This window comes from Orbicella franksi, chromosome 15 (genome assembly GCF_964199315.1).
Source record: "Orbicella franksi chromosome 15, jaOrbFran1.1, whole genome shotgun sequence".
Taxonomy (NCBI): Eukaryota; Metazoa; Cnidaria; class Anthozoa; order Scleractinia; family Merulinidae; genus Orbicella; species Orbicella franksi.
The window spans coordinates 1,776,945-1,800,200 of record NC_138159.1 but is presented as its reverse complement, the minus strand read 5'-3'; the positions used below and the strand labels follow the sequence as shown (position 1 = coordinate 1,800,200).

The window sequence follows — 23,256 nt, the reverse complement described above, 5'->3', positions numbered from 1 at the left end:
AGCACAACCGCCATCCATTCCGAATTCAGTTTGCAAATACTTCTTTCCAGTCTCTTGCAGTCTGGATCCTCAAGCATGAAACGCATATTACTGTCAAGCATGGAACGCATACTCCTGTGACGGTCAGAGAGGCGTTTTTTCTTCCTTTCCAGCTCATCTTTTTCTCCCAACAATTTTTCTTTGACTTTCTCGATGTCGTTGAGCTGCTGTTTAATAACGTTACCGTATCGCAGGCTCTTGCGGATAGGGGTCTTACAACGAGGGCAGGATTTCAGTTGAATCGGTTGACTCTCATCCACAGTATCCGCGTGACTGTCACCGGCGTGACTTTCATCAGAAATGTCAGTGTCGCCATTTGAAATCCCCATGTAACTAAAGAAGAAGCACAAGTCACACAAATTAATAAGCTTATATCGGCGGTTTACCTTCATTAACTGCAGTCTGCTTCAGATAGGAGTCCAGTAGGAATTAGCATCTAGCTGCATCTTTGTTCAGTCGTATATTTCTTGGGCTCGTCACGCAAATCGTTTACTGTATTATTTTGCAATTAAAATATTGAGAGCGGAAGCTAAATCAGCTCTAGCTCGTTTTCATGCGATCTTTAACTAGGCCGGATAAAAAGCTGCTTAAGCAAGGGGGAGGAAAACCGAAGTACTGCCGGCGGTGTAGAGAAACCCTTAGAGTAAGGCGACACCCAACAATAAACTGAACACCCATATGGCACCACGCTGGGATCGAACCCGGGCCACAGTCTGGCGGGGAGGGAGGACGCTCTTCCCACTACGCCAACCATCTCCGTAACCCTAAGGAAAACTTGTTCTACTGAATGATATACGATATCGGTCAAAAAATATTAATCTGCTGCTGTTACGTCAGCTTTGCATTGGCTAGTCACATCTGCATGGTGAATGAGATCCGACAGGGAACAAGGGAAGCGTTTATAAATGCCAAGTTCTACACATTTATTTCTTTTTTCTTTTTTCAACTTTTTGGCTCCGCCTAAAAACACTACCAGAAACCCTCAAGGCCCCCCTCTTGTCTCAATCTTCCTTGGACTGAGTTAGACTGTTTCTCTTTGACTACAAGGATTTGTAGGGTTGTTAGCTCTGTTATGACTAACTGAACTGAAATGGAAAATATCGATTGTCTTCACTTATGTTCTCTCGCTTCTTACGCTTCTTAGATTGAAGTTGTTCATACCTATCTAGGCCCTTCGTTTCGAAGATATGCTTGCAATCTGGAAGCTGGATAAACCGGGCGCCTTCATCTTGCTCTGTACCAAAAAAGATATCTGTTATCGGGTCGCAATTGTCATTCTTCATGCACTCGGTACAGATGCACTCCTTGGCGCACATCAAACCACGGCAACTGTGGCGGCATGGTAGAATTTTATCGCAAGGTTCGTCGCAGATGGGCCTGTCACACAGTTCACCACATTCCTTGCTGCACTTGTAATGGAGGCACTCCCAGGAACACTTCTCACGACAAGGAATGCACGGATCTCCACAACGTTTTGGGCATGCGCTGTGTACGCAATGGTTTTCACATTTCTTTGTGCAAGGATAGCACGGCATTCTGCAGAACTCTTTACATACATGTGAGCAAATTAGAGGACGACCACACCTCAGCTTGCAACCTTTGTGAACTCTACCCATGCGACACTCTCCACATTTACCAGGGCACTTGTGACCACATTCCAGCTTGTCTCCACAAGGGACTTCGCAATCTGCTTGAGTGGCCGAGCAGGCGGATGTGGCTCCATGTCCGCATGGCCAGTCGGTTCTCTTGACAAGCTCTTGGCATTTTTTGGTGCAGGGGGCTCCACAGTGGGCTTGACATTGATGGCCACAGGCGAGGGATTTCTCGCACCTTACTTTGCATTTCACCATCCTCGGATTCGTGTCACACCTCACCGGTACATTATGGCCACAAACTGGTAGCTTTTTCGTGACCAGTTTTCCGCAATGTCGCTCACACTCTTGCCAGCAAAGATTTGGACAGTCGTGATCACAGCCCTTGATTTTCTTGCTACATGGCTGCCCACAACGATACTCCAAATGCTCGGTGTCAAGTGGATGACACAACTGTCTACACGCATGGCCACACTCCAGACGCACTTCACATAGTCGCTGGCATCCTCCATCGGGAGCTTTCTCATTGAAATCCTTGGCTGATTCAGCTGTGAACTCATCATGGTGGATTTGACAAACAAGGGGCAAGGCCTTTCCGATGCTCTCACTCGCTTTCAAATCGGCTACAATCTTATTCCAGATGTCACTGTGTTTAGAGAGAAGATCAAAGTTTCCAATACAGTAGAAACCCTTCTTGGCCCGAGAGAGCGCCACACATGCGCGGTTCACACTCTTGATGAAGCCGACTTTCTCGGTTTTGTTGCTGCGCACGAGCGAAAGAAGAATGATGTCGTTTTCTTCACCTTGAAAGTTGTCAACTGTCGTCAATCGGACACTTCTCAACGTTTCAGAGTCTTCCTCTCGGAGGCAGTCTTTAATGGCAAACATCTGACCCATGTAGGTTGTCAGAAGTGTTATTTGATGGGCTCTGTAGCCTTGCTGTAGTAAATAACGACACAGCGCCACTAGATACCTAGCTTCGTGCTCATTGACATGGCTGTGCGTCTGATCGCAAGACATCTCTAAATGGCTGTGGTCGATGAAGAACATGTTCTTCTTCACTCCTTTGATGTCTTCATATTTCTCCACTGACTCGTGGTTTTCCAGATCTTCGTAGATGTGCTTCATCAAGTCAGCTATCTCAGGCCTCATGCGATGCTGAACGGACAGCCTCTCACACTGAATTCCAACATTCACCATTCTTTCGAACAAAGACACGTCCAGTTTGTACTTTTTGGCTAATTCATAGACTGCAGGGGTGGGTCTTAGTTGCTGGTGATCGCCAATCAAAATCAAGTGTTCGCATCCCTTCGTCAATGAAGTGATAATGTGAGCCTCCAGTACTTCAGCAGCTTCTTCAACTAAGACTATCTTGGGGCAGATTTTCTGGAGAATGTGGCGGTATCTGGCCGCACACGTGGTTGTCATGCCAATGACACGTGCCCTGCTAAGAATATCGTGTTCTTCCATTTCCCTTACCTCCTGTTCTCGTCGTAATGCTCGTTCATACTCGACCTGCCGAGTTTGGAAGAGTTCGTGGTGGTAGATTTTCACCCTTTGCCGCCAGAGTTTGTAAAGTTTCCAACGATCCTCTATTTCCAAACTGTAAATATCGTCAACATTCCTCTCTTCGTCTTCCGTCATGACTTCTTCATTTGTGAGGTTTTCTCTCACATACTGAGGATCGTCAGTGTCTTCGACTGAGAGAGCTTCGACTTGAAATGAAGGGCCATCAAGATCTTTGTCTTCCGAAGGGATGTAATCATAGTGAAACTCCTCCAAATCATCTAAACAATCATCTTCTTCATGCTGAATAAATTTGATTTCAAGCCAATCAAGAAGTCCCTCATCAATTGATCCTTGGCCAGAGTTCTGCGAGAGAAGTTGCGTGCAGTGTTCCGGTAGCATGTAATCTTCGTGACGAAGGACGTGCATAGACACTATACTTGTTCTCAGGGCTCTTAACAACATGGTAGATCTTTCAAAAAATCCTCTGTGCGTTATAGTCTCGCGCTCATTTTGTATTCTGGCTCTGTAAATACGGTATGGAACCTCTTTGTTTCGACGCATTGTTGTCTGAAGATGTCGTAGAGACACGAAATCAAGTTTGTTATTTCTGCTGCGACCACCAACACGAACAATATCTAAAACGACGAAAGGCAAATTTTAGCACTCAATGTTTTAAAGAAGCCGCACAATTGTGTTATTTAAAGTAAACTAAATCGTACCACCTCTATCTTCCTGAAATGTCTTGATTTTGACCTAGTTTGCTCGCTAAAATAGAAAGGGGTACTATCACGAGGAATCAGCGACATTTTTGGTCAAAACGATGCTGAAGTTTTGCCAGGTGCCCTTTCCAATTAGCGATCAAATATTTGTGCATGTGCAACTCAAAATGTCACCACTTTGGCAATCTCAATGCAATACTATAGTAAAATTCTTTAAAAGGCCGTTATTTTTAGCTCTCCATCGATGTAGATGCCTCTTGACTCTTGATCTTCAGACGACATTTTTAGGATAGAACCTAGCTCCTCAACTTCATAACGATTAAACGAGACGAACGTTCCTACGCAGTCAGCCATAGATATGACGTAAACAACAAATCGTTCACGAGGATAAGCTAGTAAGGATTATAGGACTATTTTATTCGAGCAATAGGCCCTTTGCAGCTGGGGTCACGTGACCAAATTTTTCGTAGAAAATTTATTTATTATGGGCTATAACTTAAAGAACGCCGCAGATGGAAAGAGCGCATCGAAAATAACAAAATGGCCAAGTTTGAGGACCCTGGAATTAAAGAGTAAGTTTATACAACACTTTGAATTCTCGGAAAATTTAGAAGATTTGTATGGAAAATGTTGCTGGAGAGTAAGGCCTTGCTCTCCAACAACTTTTTCCATACAATCTTCTTATTTTTTTTCAAAAATTCAGACCGTCATAAAATGATGGGGGCCTCAAACTTGGCCATTTTGATATTTCGACATGCTTTTTCCATTTCTGGAATTCGTTAAGTTATAGCCCATGATTTTATGAAAAATAGGCCACGTGATGGCTTAGCTGCAAAGGGCCTATTTTTCGAAGTCTTCTGATCACAGCCATTAATCCAACCCTCCAACTAAAATTTCCACAATATTCTGGTAAATATTGGAGTCATGCACAATGGCCTCTGTTTATCTTTCATCTTTATCATTACCAGTGGCTATTTTTATTGCTGGCTATTGGTGACCTGTTCATATATATATGATATTCTATATATTCAAAATAAAATGGTTGTCGTTGTTGTTGTTGTTGTTGGGTAGGCCAATCAAACTTCGCGTGTGCTGTTAATAGATCGATACCACTAGCACACGTGCCGTTTTGTGGATGAATTCTTAACAAAAGACTTGTCAATTCTTTTTGTCTAATGCCATCAGACACAAATTACGATCTATCTCACCTTTCGTCACTGGTAAGAGCCCTTCCAGGAACTGATCCAAAGCGTGGTTCGTGTAAGACACCATCAAGATTGGTGACCGGTCTTCCTCGTTCTCCCAGAGCGAGGTTGTCTGCAACAGAACACGTGCAATCTTCAAACCCACGTAAGTCTTTCCTGTCCCTGGTGGTCCTTGAATAACGGCAAACTTTCTGGTCAGAGCCAATTTGAATGCGTGCATCTGTGATTCATTAAAGCCCAGGCTTTCGTTGTCGGGCCAATTATAGACGTTAGTGGTGAACTCATGTTTGACTTCAGCCGAAAGTATCTCCTGGTCCATTGGAGCGTCCATGTCAGTTGAAGAATCTTCAGTGCTGCTGCCGCTTTCTAACTGATGTTCCTCTGAGCTTGACTTCAGCGCAATCATAGAAGGACTATGAGGCTCTTCTTGTTGATATGAACCAGGGCTTTCTGGGTTTGCTGGCGTTTTTACAACTAAGACATCAGCAAAGTTAAACTTGAACTCGCTGCTGTTTTCTTTCTTGACTTGATATTCAGGAGGGCCAACGTCCTGACAGCATTCAACAATGTGCTTCTGGAAAGGGAATTCTTCAGGTTTGATCTCCTTCAAGGCTTCCAATACGTGTCTGTACGCTTCAAAATACGCAGGTGACTCTATCATCACAAACTTCTCTTCCTGCTGAATGAATTGGTTTATCTCTTCCATGCCAACGTTTTCAAATCGCACTTCCAATTCACCGACTTTGAGCCCTTTAACATCTCGATTTTCCACCGTTGCGAAGACAAGCGTGTTAAACTCATCTGAAGAAAGGCAAACCAGCGTGCCATACTTGAGTCGCTTGGATCTTTCCCAATTGACTCGCTTTACCTTTGGATGCGACAAGTCAAACATGATTCTGTAGACCAAGCCTTTCCTGCTGCATACGGGAAACAAGACTGTGACATCGTGATATACAGAAACGTCATTGGTGCGCCTTACTTTACTTGCAGGATTCGTATCCAGGTAGTTGCTTCCCTTCGTCAGTTGTTTAATGCCGTCTCGAAGGGGTATCACAAAGTCCTCTCTCAGAAGGCGAAACTGCACGTCAAGATAATGATTCAGGTCCCTGAACTTTCTGTCTGTGATGTTTTCGCGAAGAAAAGGCCTGAAACAAAGGTCTGATAATTGTGGAATGACGCTGAGCTCTCGGAAATTCTGCGGAGGTTCGTTCGACGATTCTTGATCATGCGCAGACTTTGCACGCCGAATCACCTGATCTTTAAACTCGAAGACTTGTCGGATTTTCTTGTCAAGATCGCCTGTGTTTTCAATGACATTCTTCTTTTTCAGTTCCTCCCAGGAGGTACTTAGCTGGGGAAGAGGCAGCTTATGCACTATGCTTTCACCGAGCCTCTGGAGCAGCGCAAGGAAAATGCCTGCCAGATCATTTAGCACAGCGACACGATCGCTCTCGTCTTTCCAGCTTTCTGAAAAAGGCATTTCGTTGACAAACTCTGAAAGAACATTCCCGGTCATGAACTTCTTCGCTGCAATAGAGCGTAGGAACTTCTCCGCGTTTTCGTTCATTATGGTATTCGCTGAGCACAGAAGACGAAATGCAGAAATCACAAGTTTCAACAAATCTGGTCTTATTTCTTCTGAGGCTAACAGCGCCTCAAACCTTTCAGTCTTGCTAACCAATTCTAAAATGCCTTTTTCTGGAACTCCTTCTCTACAGATGTTTTCAAGTTCTTTAAACCCAATGGGCCGAGTCGCATTGTTTGTTCCTTCTTTATGTACCGTTCTTCGTCGTTTTGGCCCTTGACTCATCAGTGCATCATCGGACTTACGCTTCCGACCTTTACCAGTTATCTTACTTCGTAAATCCATCATAGGAGGCCGGTAGTTACGTGACATCTATGAAGAATATTAGGTAAGTAAGTAATCAAAATAACTGAAAAAGGGTGGGGTATGTGGGGAAGTGTTGTTTGAGAGCTTTTGCAACACTGTATGTATTTATGGCCATGAAAACAAACAATAGTTGTTTTTGTTGATCTATATACAGAAAAGACTACAGAATCAGGCTGCATTGATCAGAATGAATACCGTTAACACTAACCCTGGAGTTAGAAATATTTTGTGGAGGCGGCGTGGCCTAGTGGTTAGTGCGCTGGATTTGTGATCCGCAGGTCCCAGGTTCGAATCCTCTTCCCTGCTACTGGATTGATTTGTGTTTGGTGGTCCCAGATTCAACTCCTCCTCGCTTTATAAATAGCCAACTGGTCACCCTCCCGCCAGTTGGGATTTTTAACAAGTTTCTGGTCAATTTACAAGATTTGTTTGCATATTTTAGGGTCACCAATTAGTACAGCAGTGCTAAACACTTCAACCCTTAAATAAATTGATTTATTTATTCTATTTATTTATCTAAACATAAATTGATTAAGGTCTGAATTAGGGATCCTCTCTTTTCTCTTGTTATTGAGTAGATCTCATGTACCGCTATGGTTAGAAATAAGTTGTACTAAAATTCAAAAGGTTGCAATGATAACGTTAATAGGCTCCTTTGTTAAGACACCCCTTTAGCTAGAACTGTAACAATACCTGGCCGGGTCTCCATAATGACATTATGAAATTTTTCCAGTTTATTTTATTATAGATAGGCTAATAAATCAATATGTTTCTAACGTAGGTATTTAATTATTCTACTTGGAACTTGCCCATAAGTGCATGTTGCAAGTGAGGCAGCGTCCACACTACGCTGGAGAAATTTGAAAACGCAGCTTTTTTTCTACGGCTAGGCCTACCGTTCACACTAATCCGTCACGAAAACAGAGCTTTTCGAAAACGCTCTTTAAACCGGAGGAATTTGAAAACGCCGGCTTTGCGTTTTCGCGTGGAGGGCAAACATTTTGAAAACGAAGATTTTTCGAAGACGAGGCCTCATGATAATCATGTGATTTCCTTTCCCGAGTTTTCCTTAAACACAAATCCAAATGACCGGTGATTGTTGCGTTTTCAAATTTTTCCGGCGTGATGTGGACGGAAACATGCATTTTATGCGTTTTTTAGGACGTTCGCGCTAATTGTTTCTGCGCAACCTTACTGCGCACGCAAATTCACTTGCCACGTCATGCATGAGCGCGCGCGCTAAGTAATAAAATGAACAATGCAGATGGCCATTGCTATAGCTTTGCCTGGATTTAACGATCTTGGACGTTCGGTGACCCCTATTTTTCTTCTAATGGATCATTTTGTCTACCGATTTTCTACGTTTAGCGAAAAAATGAAGAAAATCTATCGACTAGAAGTTTGAATTTTTTGCAAAATGCACCATTGAATTCTGTTTTTTTTAGCTCTTCGTTTATCTGTGCGACGGTTTCAAATGCCTCTTGAAGGGTTAAGTTTTGTGAAAACGCTGGTAAAATTTGGAATTATTTACGCAGCAGACCCACTTCTACAAAATATGGCTAAGATCGTTTGTCTCCGTTGACTCACCTTGGATATTTTTAGCTATAAACCCCTGTAGACCATGCTGAATTACGTGCGTTAACTTTTCAAAATCAGGGGAGTTTTCCACACTCTTTATCTCTGAAATTAAGTCGGCGACCGCCAATTTTTTTTGCATGTAGTGTAGTAATGCTCGTTCTCCGGTCATCGCAGCGAAGTGAACCGACGAGTGGTCAGTGCAAAGCTTGCTCTAATATTCTCTTCTGTGCTTGGAGTAGAACCAGTGGGAGCCGTTTAGTCTTTCTAACTCTTACGCTAGTTCGAGCAATCTTGCTGCATGCGGCTACAAGCCGTAAATAACTGTAGCTCCGTTCAAATTCGACTCGGCATTTTGCACTTTCATCCACAGGCTTTGAGCTCCGCGTTTCGTAATTTCCACTGGAAAAGTGCACGTTTTCATGGGCCACAATATGGCCGTATTCCTCTGGACTATAAACCTTCACCTGCCTTTAGATCCGTATTTAAAATTTAACTGAAAAGCGAACTTCGAAGGCATCGTTCCTCTCTCGAAAGCCGCTCAAACTACTCGAAACTGAAAGCTTAGCTGAAGGCCAGTTTGTGATTGACAGCTGTCGCTTCGTTAGCCAATCAAATTATTTGAACAATTCTCACAAGGATTCTGATTGGCTTATTTTAGCGTGCTTTATCAGGGAACAGTTCACGGCTGACGCCACTTTTGCTCGTTTGGAAAATAAAGTTTGGTTTGAAAAAATTCAGCCAAATTCGTGAGGAAATTATCGGATTCTTTATCATAAAACAAATAAAGAAGCCTCGACTGTGCTCTGTTCTGTTGTAAAGCATTTAGGAAGCGGTAGAGCACTCAAGATGTAGGGAAAAACACTCGACTACGTCTCGTGTTTTCCCCTACACTTCTTTCGTGCTCTACCGCTTCCTAAGTGCTTTACAACAGAACAGAGCACAGTCGAGGCTTCTTTATTTGTTAACTGGCATAGCGAGGACAGGACATGAGAATTAACAGACCACATACCGAACAAAACGCAGTTACGCAGATTAAATTAAATCTTAATTTGTTTTGTCTGTCAGTGGCCTTATACTCAAATATGAAGATGCGGGATAGCTGAATATTAATTCAGTGTACGCTCTAGAAGGAAGCGTGACACAATGGGCTCCACAGTTCACTATAGATATTCAATAAATTGAGGTAACAAAAGACGACCGAAACACAAGTCTAGAAAGTGTGGCAAAATTTGCTTTAATTTGTAGTCAAATGATACAGATAAGATCTGGTTTGCTATTCAGTTATACCTCTTGGAAGAAAGTTGCCTAAATTCATTGATAAAAGATAGTTTACACGAAATAGTTACGATAATTTTAAATAATTCACTCGACGTTAATTGTCTATTTGCCGTTTTTCACTTACTCTTTTTTACCAGTTACACAGTTACCTACCACAAGTCTATATGTACCGATCAAATCATTCAAAATTAGCTGATTTTTATCACACAGAGGTGAGTCTGAATGGTCGCGGAGAATGTTCTGGATGACATAAACATCTAACCGTCCTTTGTTCAAAACGAAATACCATGAAAGGTCGTGTTTCATTTTAATTTTAGTTTATTATGAAGAGCACGGTCGGCATTTAAATGAGAGATGCCCTTCTCCACGGTCTAACTGTGGTTTGAAAGTGACGGTAGATTTATGTGTAGTGCCGCTGGACGTTCTGAGTGGTTTTTGTTATAATAGATAGTAAGTTTTGCGGTGTAACTTGACTGGCTAGACTAGAGGGTCTATGAATTATTGTCGACAAGTTTAATGTACTAACTACACTCAAAAGTTCAACATCTTTTCTCGTCGTTCCAATCGTTGCGTCTGTAAAACTTTTCGAAACGATAGCGGAAAAGGAAACGCTGCAAGGCAGTGTAGAATCATGTGGTATGTAGCACAAAGCAGTGTTCCGACTTCATGCTGCCAACCTGCAGTTGCTTCGCAATGCGAACAAACCTGTCTTACTTTCATAGCAAATAGCAGACCCTAAAGAGACACGTATTTGAGCAACTTACCTTAAACCTCCTCTAGGCGATTTTTCGACACATATCTAGGTGATTTTCAGAGCAGCAATAACACATGAAATACGAATTTCTCTTTGAACATACTCTCGATTCCAGGAAACCTGTTTCCTTTCTCAGTTCTCAGAAACCTCCCCCGTTTTATGCATAACTATCACCCATGCATACGTCGTTGTCATTGGTCCGTTATTTTTAGCCGTCGATTCTCAGAAACACAGTCAAAAAATATTCTTCTTCCGGTCAAATGCAGCTGACTTTAAAACTAAACGAACCCGGTGAATCTGTCCCTTAAATTTGGATTACATGCTTACATAGGTCCTAAATAAAATTTTACCGGCCCTAAAATCGCCCATTACAGACCCTTAGGAAGTCTAATACCGCCTTTCGGGAAGAATTTTCAATGACGTTCTCTCGAGAAATAGATTTCTATCGAGTTTACTGTCATCATCAAAATCTAAATTCTCTTCGCACCCGCCATCATTACGTCAAGTTAGTTGTGTTTCTATCGGGTTCTAGAAACAAGATTTTCAACCAATCAGCGCGCGCATTTTCTTTGGGCTATTTACTAAAACGAAATACGTCAATTTCCTTTCTGGTCAGAATGTGACTTCTCGTATAAATTCCCGTTGTTAATGTTAGCATCTGTGGGCGCCGTAATGGAACTGTTTTAGCGAAAGATTTGCAAAAAGGTAATTTCCCTCCAGGGAGGGTGTGGGGGTGATGAATTACTGGTGAGAAATTCAAGTAAGGGTGTGCATAGTGTGCTTGCATCCCAGTTATTTGATTCTTTGTCGAGCAATGATTCGCACAAGTGATGATTATTAATCTTCAAGATACTGTCTTGATATACTTGACCATTCTCCTAACTACAATTAAAAGAACTGTGTGGAAACAAGCAAGGAGAATTCATATTTCAAACAAGAGACTGAAAATGTCACAAAGGTTAATAGCTATACCTGAACCATAATTATTTATTGTACAAAGAATTGCCATGCACAATAAAGTTGACGACTAAAATGCTGTATCACTTTACTTAACCCTTCTGAAATCAGGCAAAATTAATGTACAAATTCACAATATTCCTTCAGAATAGAACTTGGTAGTTAACAACATTGAGTATTGTTACTTGAACTTACTCTTTGAAATACTTGGTCACTGCAGTGGTTAAGCAAACTTTCAAGTAACTTAAATATCATACACCATTCAATCCATGAAAATTAAAGATAGTAAGTTTTTTAACTTACAAATATAAATCTATTGTTATAAGACCCTAGATATTTAAAACAGAACAGCCACAATAAGAGCATAACTCAGTAATAAGTCATGCTTTCTGACTGTTTTAGATACAAAAGAACACACAGGGTGCAAGTCAAGGTATACATGTAAAAAATTGCAATCTTTCTGCGTCTTTTGTGCACCCCCCCCCCCAAAAAAAAAACAAACAAAAACAAAAACCAAAAAACCGGGCAACCTAACCTTACTTCTTGTGTCTCACTAGCAAAGAGATAAAAATAACTACAAAGAAAACTCACATATTTTCTAATATTCTGGGCCAGGTTGTTCAAAGCCCGATTAAGCTAACCTATGAAATGCGTGGGTTGATTTCAGTTTTGCAACTTTTCAGTGCGGTTTCCAGGTTCTATTGCTTGTCCTTCAGTTTTGAGCTTGAGTAATCTTAAGCAGTCAAAAATATCTAAATACAAGATAAATTTATACTTTGGTTAACTTTTAATCCTAGGTTAGGGTTAACCCACCTTCGAACAACCTGGCCCTGGAGTTTACAAGACAAACACTCATATCCTTCCCTCACTTCTGATTTTAAAGCCTACAAGTCAGACATCCTATGAATAGCCTCTCATTTTTTTCTTAGAGTTAGTTAGTGGGTGAGCATGTGAACATGCCAACTCCTCCGCAAGCTGGTTTTCATGCATGCTTGCATGCTCACCAACTTGAGTTGTTCTGAGAGAAAAATAAGGGACTTATCGTATCACAGGTTAATAAACTGAAGACATCCATTTACAATATGTCCATGTACAAGTACAGCAATTCACATTGAGCTCGAACAAAGCAGAGAATCTCATTCACTCCTGGGTTTTGTATTACGTTTTTCGTTTAACCCAAGGGAAATATTGAATTATTTTTTGTATTGTTGTTTAATTTGGGAAGTATTCTCATTATTTGCTTACATACTTATTTCACAGGCAATCTAATTAATGGATTCAGCGATACAATGGCCTCTATAGAGTGTTTTCATGACAACATGACAGCCATTTTGGCATCTAAACACAATGAAACGGTGGTCATGTTGGTACCTCAAACCAATCCCATGGGAGTTGAATTATTTTCTTATAAAATGTTTTCTTTTGCTCTAGTGAATGCCCATGGCTGGTGGTCACGAGTGAAACTGCTCTATAGTACATGTAGAACTCTAATGTAATTGTAGGATGCTCATTTAGTTAAGTCTTTAGTTAAACAGGAATTACTAACTTATGGATCATAAGCAATGTTTTGTTTTCTAGCAGGTACACGTGGTGTCATAGGGTGCTCTCCATTCAACCAATAATTCCAAAAATTTCAAAATGGACAAATGGTGCAGAAATTGCCAGAAAATTTGAAATTGTTGAATTTCCAAAAAACCCAAAACATTCAACCGAAAACTATGGAAATGCCGGGAGGGAAACAGAAATTAGAAATTTCCAAAAATTTCTGTATACCTCGCAAGGTTGTCCTCTTTTCTGGAAATTTTGGAAAATCCTTTCCCATTTACCATTGGGAATTTCCAGAAATGCAAACCAGGATTTTTGATCAAATGGAAAGCACCTCTAAACAGGAGGTTTAACTGCAACATTCTCTCCTTTTATTATTATTGTTGACAATCAGTTTTCTCTCCTTTGAACAAAGTCAATGAAGCCTCTTATGAAAAATAATTTAATTGCGATGCAAAATTCAAAGGCAGGCATTTGGCATTACTGGTAGGTCTGTGTGGGTTTGTAAATTGGTAAATTCACAAAATTTTAGCCTAAGTGCAACAAGTAAAAATATACAGAAAGCCAACATATTAGTAATATTCACATTTGAAATACATACAGTATACATATATACCGGAACATAACGTCTTGCCAAATAACAAACATTCCACACAGGAAAATTTAAGGTGGCTCTGAAATATTTTCTAAAGCAAAACTTGATGACAACTGTTGTGACGATGACCAACAGCACACATTGCAACATTCAATTTATTTCTAAGAATAAAAATTCTAAACTTGGAATTAATTTGGTTACGGGCCACAATGTAAGTTGACATTTTTTCTAATTTAACAAAGGCAACAAATAAGGCTTCAGTCAGAGCCACCTTAAATTGCGCTACATGTATAATTACGATATATGCAGCAGTTATTGCTCGGTGCATTAAGTTGATGTAAGGAAAAATTATTCAGAGTAACAGTAATTTTTTTGTCTTTTTTTAAGTCTTGTTTAATCCATACCACATTATACAGTAAATAAAAAAGCAATTGTATTATTAGTAACATTGGAAGTTTCTGATCCATTGCAAAAAACATTTGCTCTCCAGTTAGACCATTCCACTGGAAACTATTGCAGCATTTTGACAGTATGTACATTTCAATTAATTATTTCTGTCGCTTTCCTTTTCTTGTTGCTGATGTCCTTCTTGGGCGCTATTTTCCTGTTAAAAGCATAGAAATTAACATTAATTAACATACTTTTAATAGATTACTTACAATAATGATTAGTTTCTGTACTGCATGTACACGTATTGTAAGCCATTCATTTCAGGTTTCAGTTGATTGGAATAAAGGTTGGAATAAAGGTTGCAACTCAGTCCATGACAAACTATCTTTCATTTGAATTTCATGCACTGTAAATTAAAAACCAGACCTCACCCTTAATATGCACATCATCAGAGTAAATTTTCTACAGCTTGAATCTCATGATTTCTTATGATCTAATACTGGATAAAAGACATCCAGTCAAATCTTAAATATGGAATCAATCTTCCGGAATCTCTCACGCCTGGCCGTCACGCCCTGTCTGCTAAAAGATATGCTTATCACATGTTTGCAAAAGCAAACTACCTCAGTTGCAGATCTTTCAAGACACCTTGACATGACAATTATTCCTGTTTTTCTTTGCAGGCAAGCCTACCGCTTCCTCTCGCCAATAACGCCCGAAGAAAAGAAAGAGATCGTGTCTGCGATGAACCTGTCTCAAGGTCGTTGGTACAAATGCCCCCAGGGACATGTCTACACGATTGGCGGATGTGGACAAGCCATGCAGCGAAGCACGTGTCCTGAATGCAGGGTTGTGATTGGTGGAACAGAACACCGATTGACTGAAGGAAATATGCCGGCGTTTGAGATGAACAACACCAGAACGAGGTTTGGTCATGGCCAACAGAATTACGATAAACAGTGTTGGCGTTAATTGTAACAATTGATTAATTAAGGGAGCTATGCAATGGCACGAAATTTTCAACCATTTTGTGATGTACAAAATTACTTTTAATAGAGAAAACCTATAACAGTCTAAGGTAAAAACAGTAATTAATCGAGAGAAAACAAGCAAATCAACACAGGTTAAAACCGACAAACTTGGAAAAGCCAGGTTTTTCAAGATATGCCGTCAGTGTGCCAGCAAGCGGACGGCATGTCCTTTTCCATTATGAAACACTCGCAGATTTATAGTGACGAATGGAACACCATTTCCCCCAATTTCTGGAAAAGAGAACAACCTCGGGAACTATACCCAATTTTTTTGGAAAATTCCGTCCCGGGAATTACTGTTCCATTTTATTGTCATCCTGGAATTTCCTGAATTTTCGGTTGAATGGTTCACATTTCAGAAATTTTAAAACAATTCTTGACAGGAACTTTACAAGGAAATTTCCGTACCATTTGCCCCCGTTTCAAAAGTTTTGGATTTTTTTGTTATGACGTGTCAAGTTTGAATGAGCCCAGGATTCTGAAGTCTTAAACTGCGTCTTTAATGTAAGTTCGAATTGTCAATTTTTTTCAGCTGGTCAGGCAATGGAAACCTTGGATAAATACAGACAGTATTTGTATGTATAGAAATAGTAATAAATAACATCATCTATTCATCATATTAATATATTCAGATAAAGCGATAATGCGTTTATGTAAAGTAATATATATTCTAATACGGTAAGAATTTTTTTAGCAAGTAAACTGAGATTTAAAGAGTGGTTCGGTCCATAAAAAGCTGTGATTTAAATTATGGACTCTATACCAGTTGTGATCGATCCTAGAAAAACGAAAAGAGATTGTCCCAAGCATCTTAGATGTATGCAGTGTATTGAGTAGCATCTCCAGTTAATCGATAACTCAGTGAATGAAGTTAATTAGGGTAGCTGATTATTCCCTCTTACACTGCCATCATTTGTGTCCTAGCGTAAAATACTAGATTGTTTCCGGGATCACATTGTGAAACGAAACTCGTTGGTTGGGCTTTTAACTTTAGAGTTCGTACTGAATTTCTCTATTCTTGAGTTTTGTTACTGTAGGTTTTTTAATTGAGTGTCGTAAAATCAAACCCCAGGGTAGGACGCAGACAATCCAATGAAACAAAGAAAACTCGAAGCAAATACATGTAGCTGACGAGAAGCGCGGGAAAACGTGTGTGAGAGAGTCAAGATTGGTTTTGGTTTTACTTCTGATTGGATGCAAAAGTGGCGTGAGTTTCTTCTGAGGCCATCGTCTAGCGTTACCAGTTACTTTTCTGAGTAAAAATTGCTTTAAACAGGACCGCATTAACGACTTCGTGTTGTGTATAATGTAGTACATTAATGAGTTACTAGGTCTCCACTTTGCTGCATTACCATTTCTAATAAATTGATTGGTGTAGGAGTAAGGAATTAAATTACGGGGTAAATAAACAAGTATTACCGTATAAACTACTGGGTTATGTTTTCTCTCTTAAATTTGATGATTTTCAGTGTGTGTTCTCGCTGGTTACCCTTTATTCTTTCCCACAGGGTATCCCCTATATTCCCCATTCTTCCATTGTGGGTTCCCACAGGGTACCTTCTATTTCCCCCGCGTGCTTCCGCTGTGGATTCCCACAGGTCCCTGTACTTCCACTATGGTTCCACAGCCGGGGTACCCTCTATTTTGCCCCTTCTTCCCCTGTGAGTTCCCGCAGGGTACTTCGTGTTTTCCCTGTATTTCCACTGTGGGTTTCCCATGCGTTTACGTGACCATTTCACCGCAGGTTCGTCCATCTAACATTTCAAGCACAATTTGCTCCCTTTCTCCCGTGCATCCTCAAATGCATTGTTGCCATAGTGTAAGCATTACGTGGCTGCCCCGTTCATATGCTGCGGGTGCACCCCGGCGATCACCGTGGGTTGCCTGTAATTTCCCTATTTGTGTTCCCTCCCGTACGAAACGAGCAGATCTGCAGCAGATCTGCAACAGATCTGTTTTGACAAAAAAAGATCAACTGCAGACTAATTTATCGTCTGCAGAGTCTGTTTTCAGTCTGCTGCAGACGTTGAGCTTGAAAACTCTTCCCGATTTTAAGACTGCAGACGAAAACAGACGAACAACAGATCTGCAGAATATCTGCAGCGTCTGCAGATGATCTGCAACACGTTGAAGTCCAAAAACCGGATCGATAGACCATTCATTGTATCGTCACTTGGGTATATTAACCTTAGTTGGATCAGTCATGACTGGTTGGTTTTGAGATGAATAAAATAGTTCGATTCTACGAATAAAAAGATAGTCGAACATTGAAAATGCGTAAATAAGAGGCATAAATGGTCAGCCACTTACGTACAACGTGCTAGTAAATCAAATGTTATACGTCAATTGAACACTTAAATTAAATGATAAATACACTTTCGACCTTAATTTATTCTTATTATATAGGGATTAGACACATATGCCTAACACATCCTTTCAATAAAATTTAAGAGCACTGCAGGGCACATTGGTGTTAAATTCCCAGTTCTAAATGCTCAGGGAAAAACATTTCATCGATCGACATATCAGTGTTGATAGAACAACGATACGAAAGTTGAAGTCAACACGTGAATGAATAATGAAAAGTGGAACAAGATGGTTAAATCTCTGTACTATGATTATTTTTCTTATACCTACAACAGCTTCAAAACATAAGGAGACGTTCTTAAAATCTTGATGTCTTCTACGCCCCGGAAATGGCAGAGGTGAAATACATCACGTTTCAAACCATCATTATCTTACAAGAATGAGTCAGTAACGCAGACCCTGATTTGCATAACCGGGTGACCTAAGTGGCATGTTTGTTAGTGATAAGAAATGTGATGCCTCAATTTGGGGGTATAAACATGTAAGTATATCGCAGCCATGAAGAAAATGAAATATATGTACAAATTATCTTTACCTTTATTTGCTGTTCTCGACAAAGAGAGAAAACCACAAGTGAAATCTCATCGGCCGCTGCGAATATGACAGATTCTCCTGGCTGATACCCGACACCTGTCACACTTGAACCGTCCAATAAGAGTAGGAGATGTTGCTGACACTGATATTCCTTTCAGTTGAAGTGTCACATTCAAATTTTGCGCGCAAACAAGACAGTCTGTAAGAAATTGCTTTTTGACATAAAAAGATGGCTTTTGCTATAGTTCTTTGGACCGGCGGAAGAAGATTTATATAGCGTCGCAAGTGCTTCGCAAGTACATTATGCCGGAGAAATCCTCGAGGGCTTAGACGCCATGGTTGACTGGGAGGAGGGAAAGAAAGGAAGGAAGACCAGTAAAAATACTCCCTACCCAGGGAAAATTATTAAGACTGGAGGTTGGTGGTTTTTCAACTGTTTTAAGACATCTTTTAATGTAACATTCCAGTTTAACTAAACTCTGATGATCGTTCAAAAAACAGGGTAATTATCAGAGGTGAACAGCAAATCGAGAAACAATTTTATTCACAGCATTCTTGCCGAAATCATATTAACTAAGTCTGGAGTAACGGTGACGCGATTTACATATTTTTACTGTTTGAGCAGATTTACGTGCACATTGCACATACGTAGCTGTACTTAATAGTAACATTTAAAGACCAGTTCAGGAGGCTTGGAACATTTAAATGGGTAGTTTTTGAAATGAACAAGCAATCCAGCCATGCAATTTCTTAAGTAGAATAAATTAATTTTGGAGCGCAAAATAGAGATAAATGTGACTTTATGAAGCCTGTGAGCTTTTATCTGTTGCTTCCTATAGATATTTATGTACAAAATATAAAATTTCTGGAAACAAAAGGGAGTAGGACTGAGTGGCACTTTAGTTATGTAGTCAACTTACACAAGAAGGTTGGCAATTTTTGGGTTTTATTCTGACTTTCTGTACCTAAAGCTATTCAACTCTTTTGTAGACTCTTCACAAGGCAGCGGAAACTAACTCCAACTCGGTAGGTTCAACAATCGATTTAATAACCAATTTAGTATTACAATCAAACCGTCTAGTAGTATTAGTATTACAATCAAACCGTCTAGTGGTATTAGTAGTACAATCAAACCGTCTAGTAGTATTAGTAGTACAATCAAACTCGTGATATATGCACAGGCTAGTATTAAGCAGTTCTGTTCGATTTTAATTTAATGATTAGGTTCGAGAACTTGCCGTCTGGTAATCAAGATGAGAGTAAAAAATACTACGTTGCAGGCCCTGGGAAACAAGAACTTGTGCCAGGATCTGGAATCCACATATCCTCAGCTAAACTTAACTCCATTCACATACAGTCAATGCGATAAAGACCCCACGAAATTATACTTGCTATTAATTGAAGCCTCCTTCAGTGAGGAGACTCTGGCAACAAGTCTTGCCCATGGCTCCCGAACACAGACAAGCAAAGCGGGTGTGCTTCATTAGTAAGGCTCTGAATCAAGATGTGGTGAAGACTTTAAAGGGCAAGGGCATCAGGCAGTAACCTGTAGTAACATACGTACACAAACACACATAATCAGAGATGATGTGTCGCATTTTTGTAATCATATTGCTATAATTGCGATAATAATAAACTGACTACTTTTAAAAGTAATACATACATGTAATTTACTAATATATTTTATTTTTTATAGCGTATGTTGGAAGGTTTGTCACTCTCAACGAACTGGAGTTTTCCGTATTCCAGATGAACCGCATTTTAACAAAGTTGGAACAGCCAAAAGAAAAAAACTCAGGGAAGTACAGATAAGCTGTAACTAAATAAGAATGGAAAGTTCTACCAAAGTACATGTATTTTTGTGATCGTGACCGTCTCTACGAAATGAAAACAACTGACAGTTTTTCTCTCAGTATCAGTATAATATAACAATATGTATCCAAGTTATTTATTTCTTCCTTTGGCATGAAAAGTGCAAAATTGATATTACACTGATGTGAGGCTAAATGCTTAAATCATCGATAAAACTCCCTCAGTAGTTTTTTTCATTTTGGTGCGAACAAAAAACAGATATCAAGATAATTCTTCACTCAGTAACTTGCAGTGCTCGAATTGCTGCGTGACATACTTATTGTATTTTGGACTTAAAAAATGAAGAAAACATTTTGTGAGAAAATGGGCTTATTCAAGCAATAGAAGAAGTTGTTGAACGGAAAAAAAAATGTAGTTTTTTCATAATGCGATCGAACAATGTAAACAAACGAGTATTAGTTGAGCGAAGAGAATGAAACATTTTGTCGAATCACTAAAAATACTTACAAAGAGTTAGTAATTTCTCACAGCATGGATTAAACTCATGTTTAGTTTATGTTTAGAGCAGTGTGTGAATCAAGTTATTTGCGGGTGTATTATGTTTATTCCGAGTATTTGGATGTGTGTTGTTGAACACACGAAATCTACAACGCTTGACAGTAAACTCATTTATTGAAAATACTCTATGTCTTGAAAAATCTGGATTTACTCACTGCAGTGACTTAGAATCGAAACCCACCGTATGAAAAGGTCACACTAAAAGTAACATTTAATCATTGGTCGCATATCGTGAATAATCTTTTGACTGGTCTGTAAAAACTGAATATGCCAAGTTGGCTTTAGGTTTTACTTTTATTGCTACCTACTAGAAGACAATGCACTATCTAAACTTGTTACAAATGTGTAAGCGTACTTTCTCAGTATGCGTTAACAGTGCGGGTCAAGATTCCGTCAGTGTTCCGTAAACTCTTGGTAGGGACCTCTCTTAATTACGGTCTTCGCTCGGCCCTGGTGTGCTGGAATATTAGTGACACATGTTCGAAACAAGCCGTTCAGGGATCGAAGGTTAGTGCACCATAGACTTTAGGCCACAGTAGAATGTTGCAACGTGAACCGAGTACCTAATAAGCGAATATTTTTGATATCTGTTGATATATGTAAGTAAGCTACGAAGCGAATGAAAAAATTGATACATAAGGCGAACAAAAACTCGATAAGCGGTCGCTGTTGTGCATTATTTATGTACTCTATGACTTACCTCTTTCGTTCCTTTAAACTGGCTTCATGTCAAGCAGGTGCCGAGCACAGACGAGAAGGAAATGAATCTCACTTAGTATCCAGTTTACTCGATCTCGTTTCTGTAAATAACCTGCCAAGCGAACCAAAAAAAGCACTCGAAGCCTAGCCTGCGAGCTGAGCAAGCTCCCTTGTTGCTTGCAGGCTACGTGAAGCCTAGATTTTTTGAAAGGAGTAGTTGCTACCCGAGGTTTTTTTTATTCATTTGGAATATGTGGAAATGTCACGCTAAGAAAATACTTTAAATTCCTGCTAGTGATATTATTTGCTTTATCTGTCAACAGTAATTGTTTACTTTTGATGAGTAACAAACCGACCTCCTCTGTCTATCTTTTAAATAAACGTTGTTTGATTGGTGCATTTTGTGGGCTTTTTGTTTAACATGATAGGCTGATTTCGTCTGCAGAGCGTCTGCAAATTTGCAGACTTGTTGCAGATCATCGCTGCAGGCGCTCTGCAGACATTCTGCAGATATTCTGCAGACATTCTGCAGACATTCTGCAGATGATCTGCAGATAATCTGTAGATCATCTGTAGATCATCTGCAGATCTGCTACAGATGTGCCAGCAGATCTGTAACAGACTATAAACAGATCTGCTCGTTTCGTACGGGCTCTGAGCTCGCTGCGAGTTCCATGTGAATATCGTTTTAGCTCCTATGACCATTTAGTCTCACAGCTTATTTAGAGCAAAAGTGCACGGAAATCGAACAAAATCAAATTTTGGCAAGATTGGAGAACTCAACTTCGCTCGTGTTTTGCACATGAATGCAAACAGGTTGTAGTTTTTCCCTTGGAAGATTTTTGCCCTTCGCAGAAAAACGACACTTTCGATTCAGTAACCTTCAGACTCAGTTTAGCGACTGAAAATCGACCATTTTCATTCGATTCACATGTCGCAACTGTTGAGCGCAGAAAAGTTGTATTGCAGAACTGTTCCTTGTCCAACAAAGCACAATTTCAAGAATACTGGCCTAATTATTTGGCGGGTAAAGAGGTCGGTAAACAAAACCAGAGCGTTCTCCAACGTTGAGTTAGTCGGTCGGTGAAAAGAATTGTCAAGGTCTTTTAAGTCATTTAAAATTTACTTTGGGCATATGATTTAGCATTCGTCAAAACATTATTCAAAATCGTCTACAAAAGACACAAAATCACACCAGCAGTAAAGTGCGTGACCAAAATTATTGTCACTTTACATGTTTCGCCACTGTACATCCTAATATTACTTCAGTTCGAAACGTCAGCATTTCGAAGCATCAGCAGGGTATAAATAACATAAAAATGTTTACCTTCTTCGGTATGTAATATCCTGAATCTTGAAAACTGATTCTTTCCCTGCATATTTTCAGCGGCGTTCGCGACGGTGCTCACATCCGAATTTGAAGACAAACGATAACTACCAAGTCCTTATCCATATATGCATCATTGTCTGTATCAGCAATCTGTGCTATTTGTGTCGTTTGCTTCAGCCAGTAGTAACCGCTAAAGCGTTATTTAATATGCGACTTTCGGGTTTCCATTTTGAAGACACTTGAAAGTCCCCCATGTTGACTCGACACGCGTATCCGAGGCAAGCGCGTGTCAAAACATTTTGTACATGGGGGAGAGGGTCGGGATTTCAGCAAAGTACAGTGTGCGAGGGAAATCAAAAATTGACTAGCAAAGCTGCTCAAAAACCATACCCTTTGGGATCGCACATACTTATGTCCCCCACCACGGGGACAGCAGACAGAAACCCTGTCTACACCAGAATGCCAACATTAGAGCGAACGGCAAATCTACAGTTAAACCTGTATTAGCCGGACCTTGCTAGAGGGTGGTAAAGGGGGAGTATAGATCACGTTTCACGGAAAGTACAGCAGCCCTTTCACAATTCACGAAAAATACAACATTGGCATTTCACGCTTCACGGAAAATACAAGAGAACGTTTTGGAAAATCACGGTTCACGGCGACTATGGAAATCACGATTCACGAGGGAAAAAAATGGCTATTTCACATTTCATAGGAAATAAAAAGGGCCGATCACGGGTCGCGAAAATACCCTTTACCACCCTCGTGCTAGTGTCCGCTTAACACGTTAAGGTGTCCGCTGTGTAAACAGGTTCCTTCTGCATTCGTCTTAAAAGGGTCGTATTAATATTCTTCAGTATTAAAAGACATTGA

At 40.1% G+C, this 23,256-nt stretch overlaps 2 protein-coding genes across 2 annotated transcripts in view; one reads left to right on the top strand and one right to left on the bottom strand.

Annotated features, from left to right (window-relative positions):
• The window catches only part of LOC145469416 (NFX1-type zinc finger-containing protein 1-like), a 26,402-nt gene extending 3,173 nt beyond the window's left edge, over positions 1–23,229 (bottom strand). The window contains exons 1-5 of the mRNA XM_081453122.1: positions 22,381–23,229; positions 10,576–14,266; positions 5,068–6,961; positions 1,201–3,775; positions 1–372 (exon numbers count right to left, since the gene is read on the bottom strand). The exon at positions 1–372 is cut by the window's left edge and continues 107 nt beyond it. Of these exons, the coding sequence (XP_081309248.1) occupies positions 1–372; positions 1,201–3,775; positions 5,068–6,961 (4,841 nt within the window). The 5' untranslated portion in view covers positions 10,576–14,266; positions 22,381–23,229. The remainder of the gene's footprint in view (positions 373–1,200; positions 3,776–5,067; positions 6,962–10,575; positions 14,267–22,380) is intronic.
• On the top strand, positions 14,284–16,988 carry LOC145469429 (NFX1-type zinc finger-containing protein 1-like). Its single transcript, XM_081453151.1, has 2 exons — positions 14,284–14,978; positions 15,616–16,988. The coding sequence occupies exons 1-2, from the start codon at positions 14,584–14,586 to the stop codon at positions 15,641–15,643; spliced, it is 423 nt and encodes a 140-aa protein (XP_081309277.1). The 5' UTR covers positions 14,284–14,583; the 3' UTR covers positions 15,644–16,988.
• Positions 23,230–23,256: the final 27 nt, after the last annotated feature.

Excerpts from the sequence above, each read along its gene's own strand:
- LOC145469429 (XM_081453151.1), top strand. The coding sequence starts at position 14,584 with ATGGAATCAATCTTCCGGAATCTCTCACGCCTGGCCGTCACGCCCTGT. Across the intron at positions 14,979-15,615 it reads ATGAACAACACCAGAACGAG|CTGGTCAGGCAATGGAAACC; the intron begins GTTTGGTCATGG and ends AATTTTTTTCAG.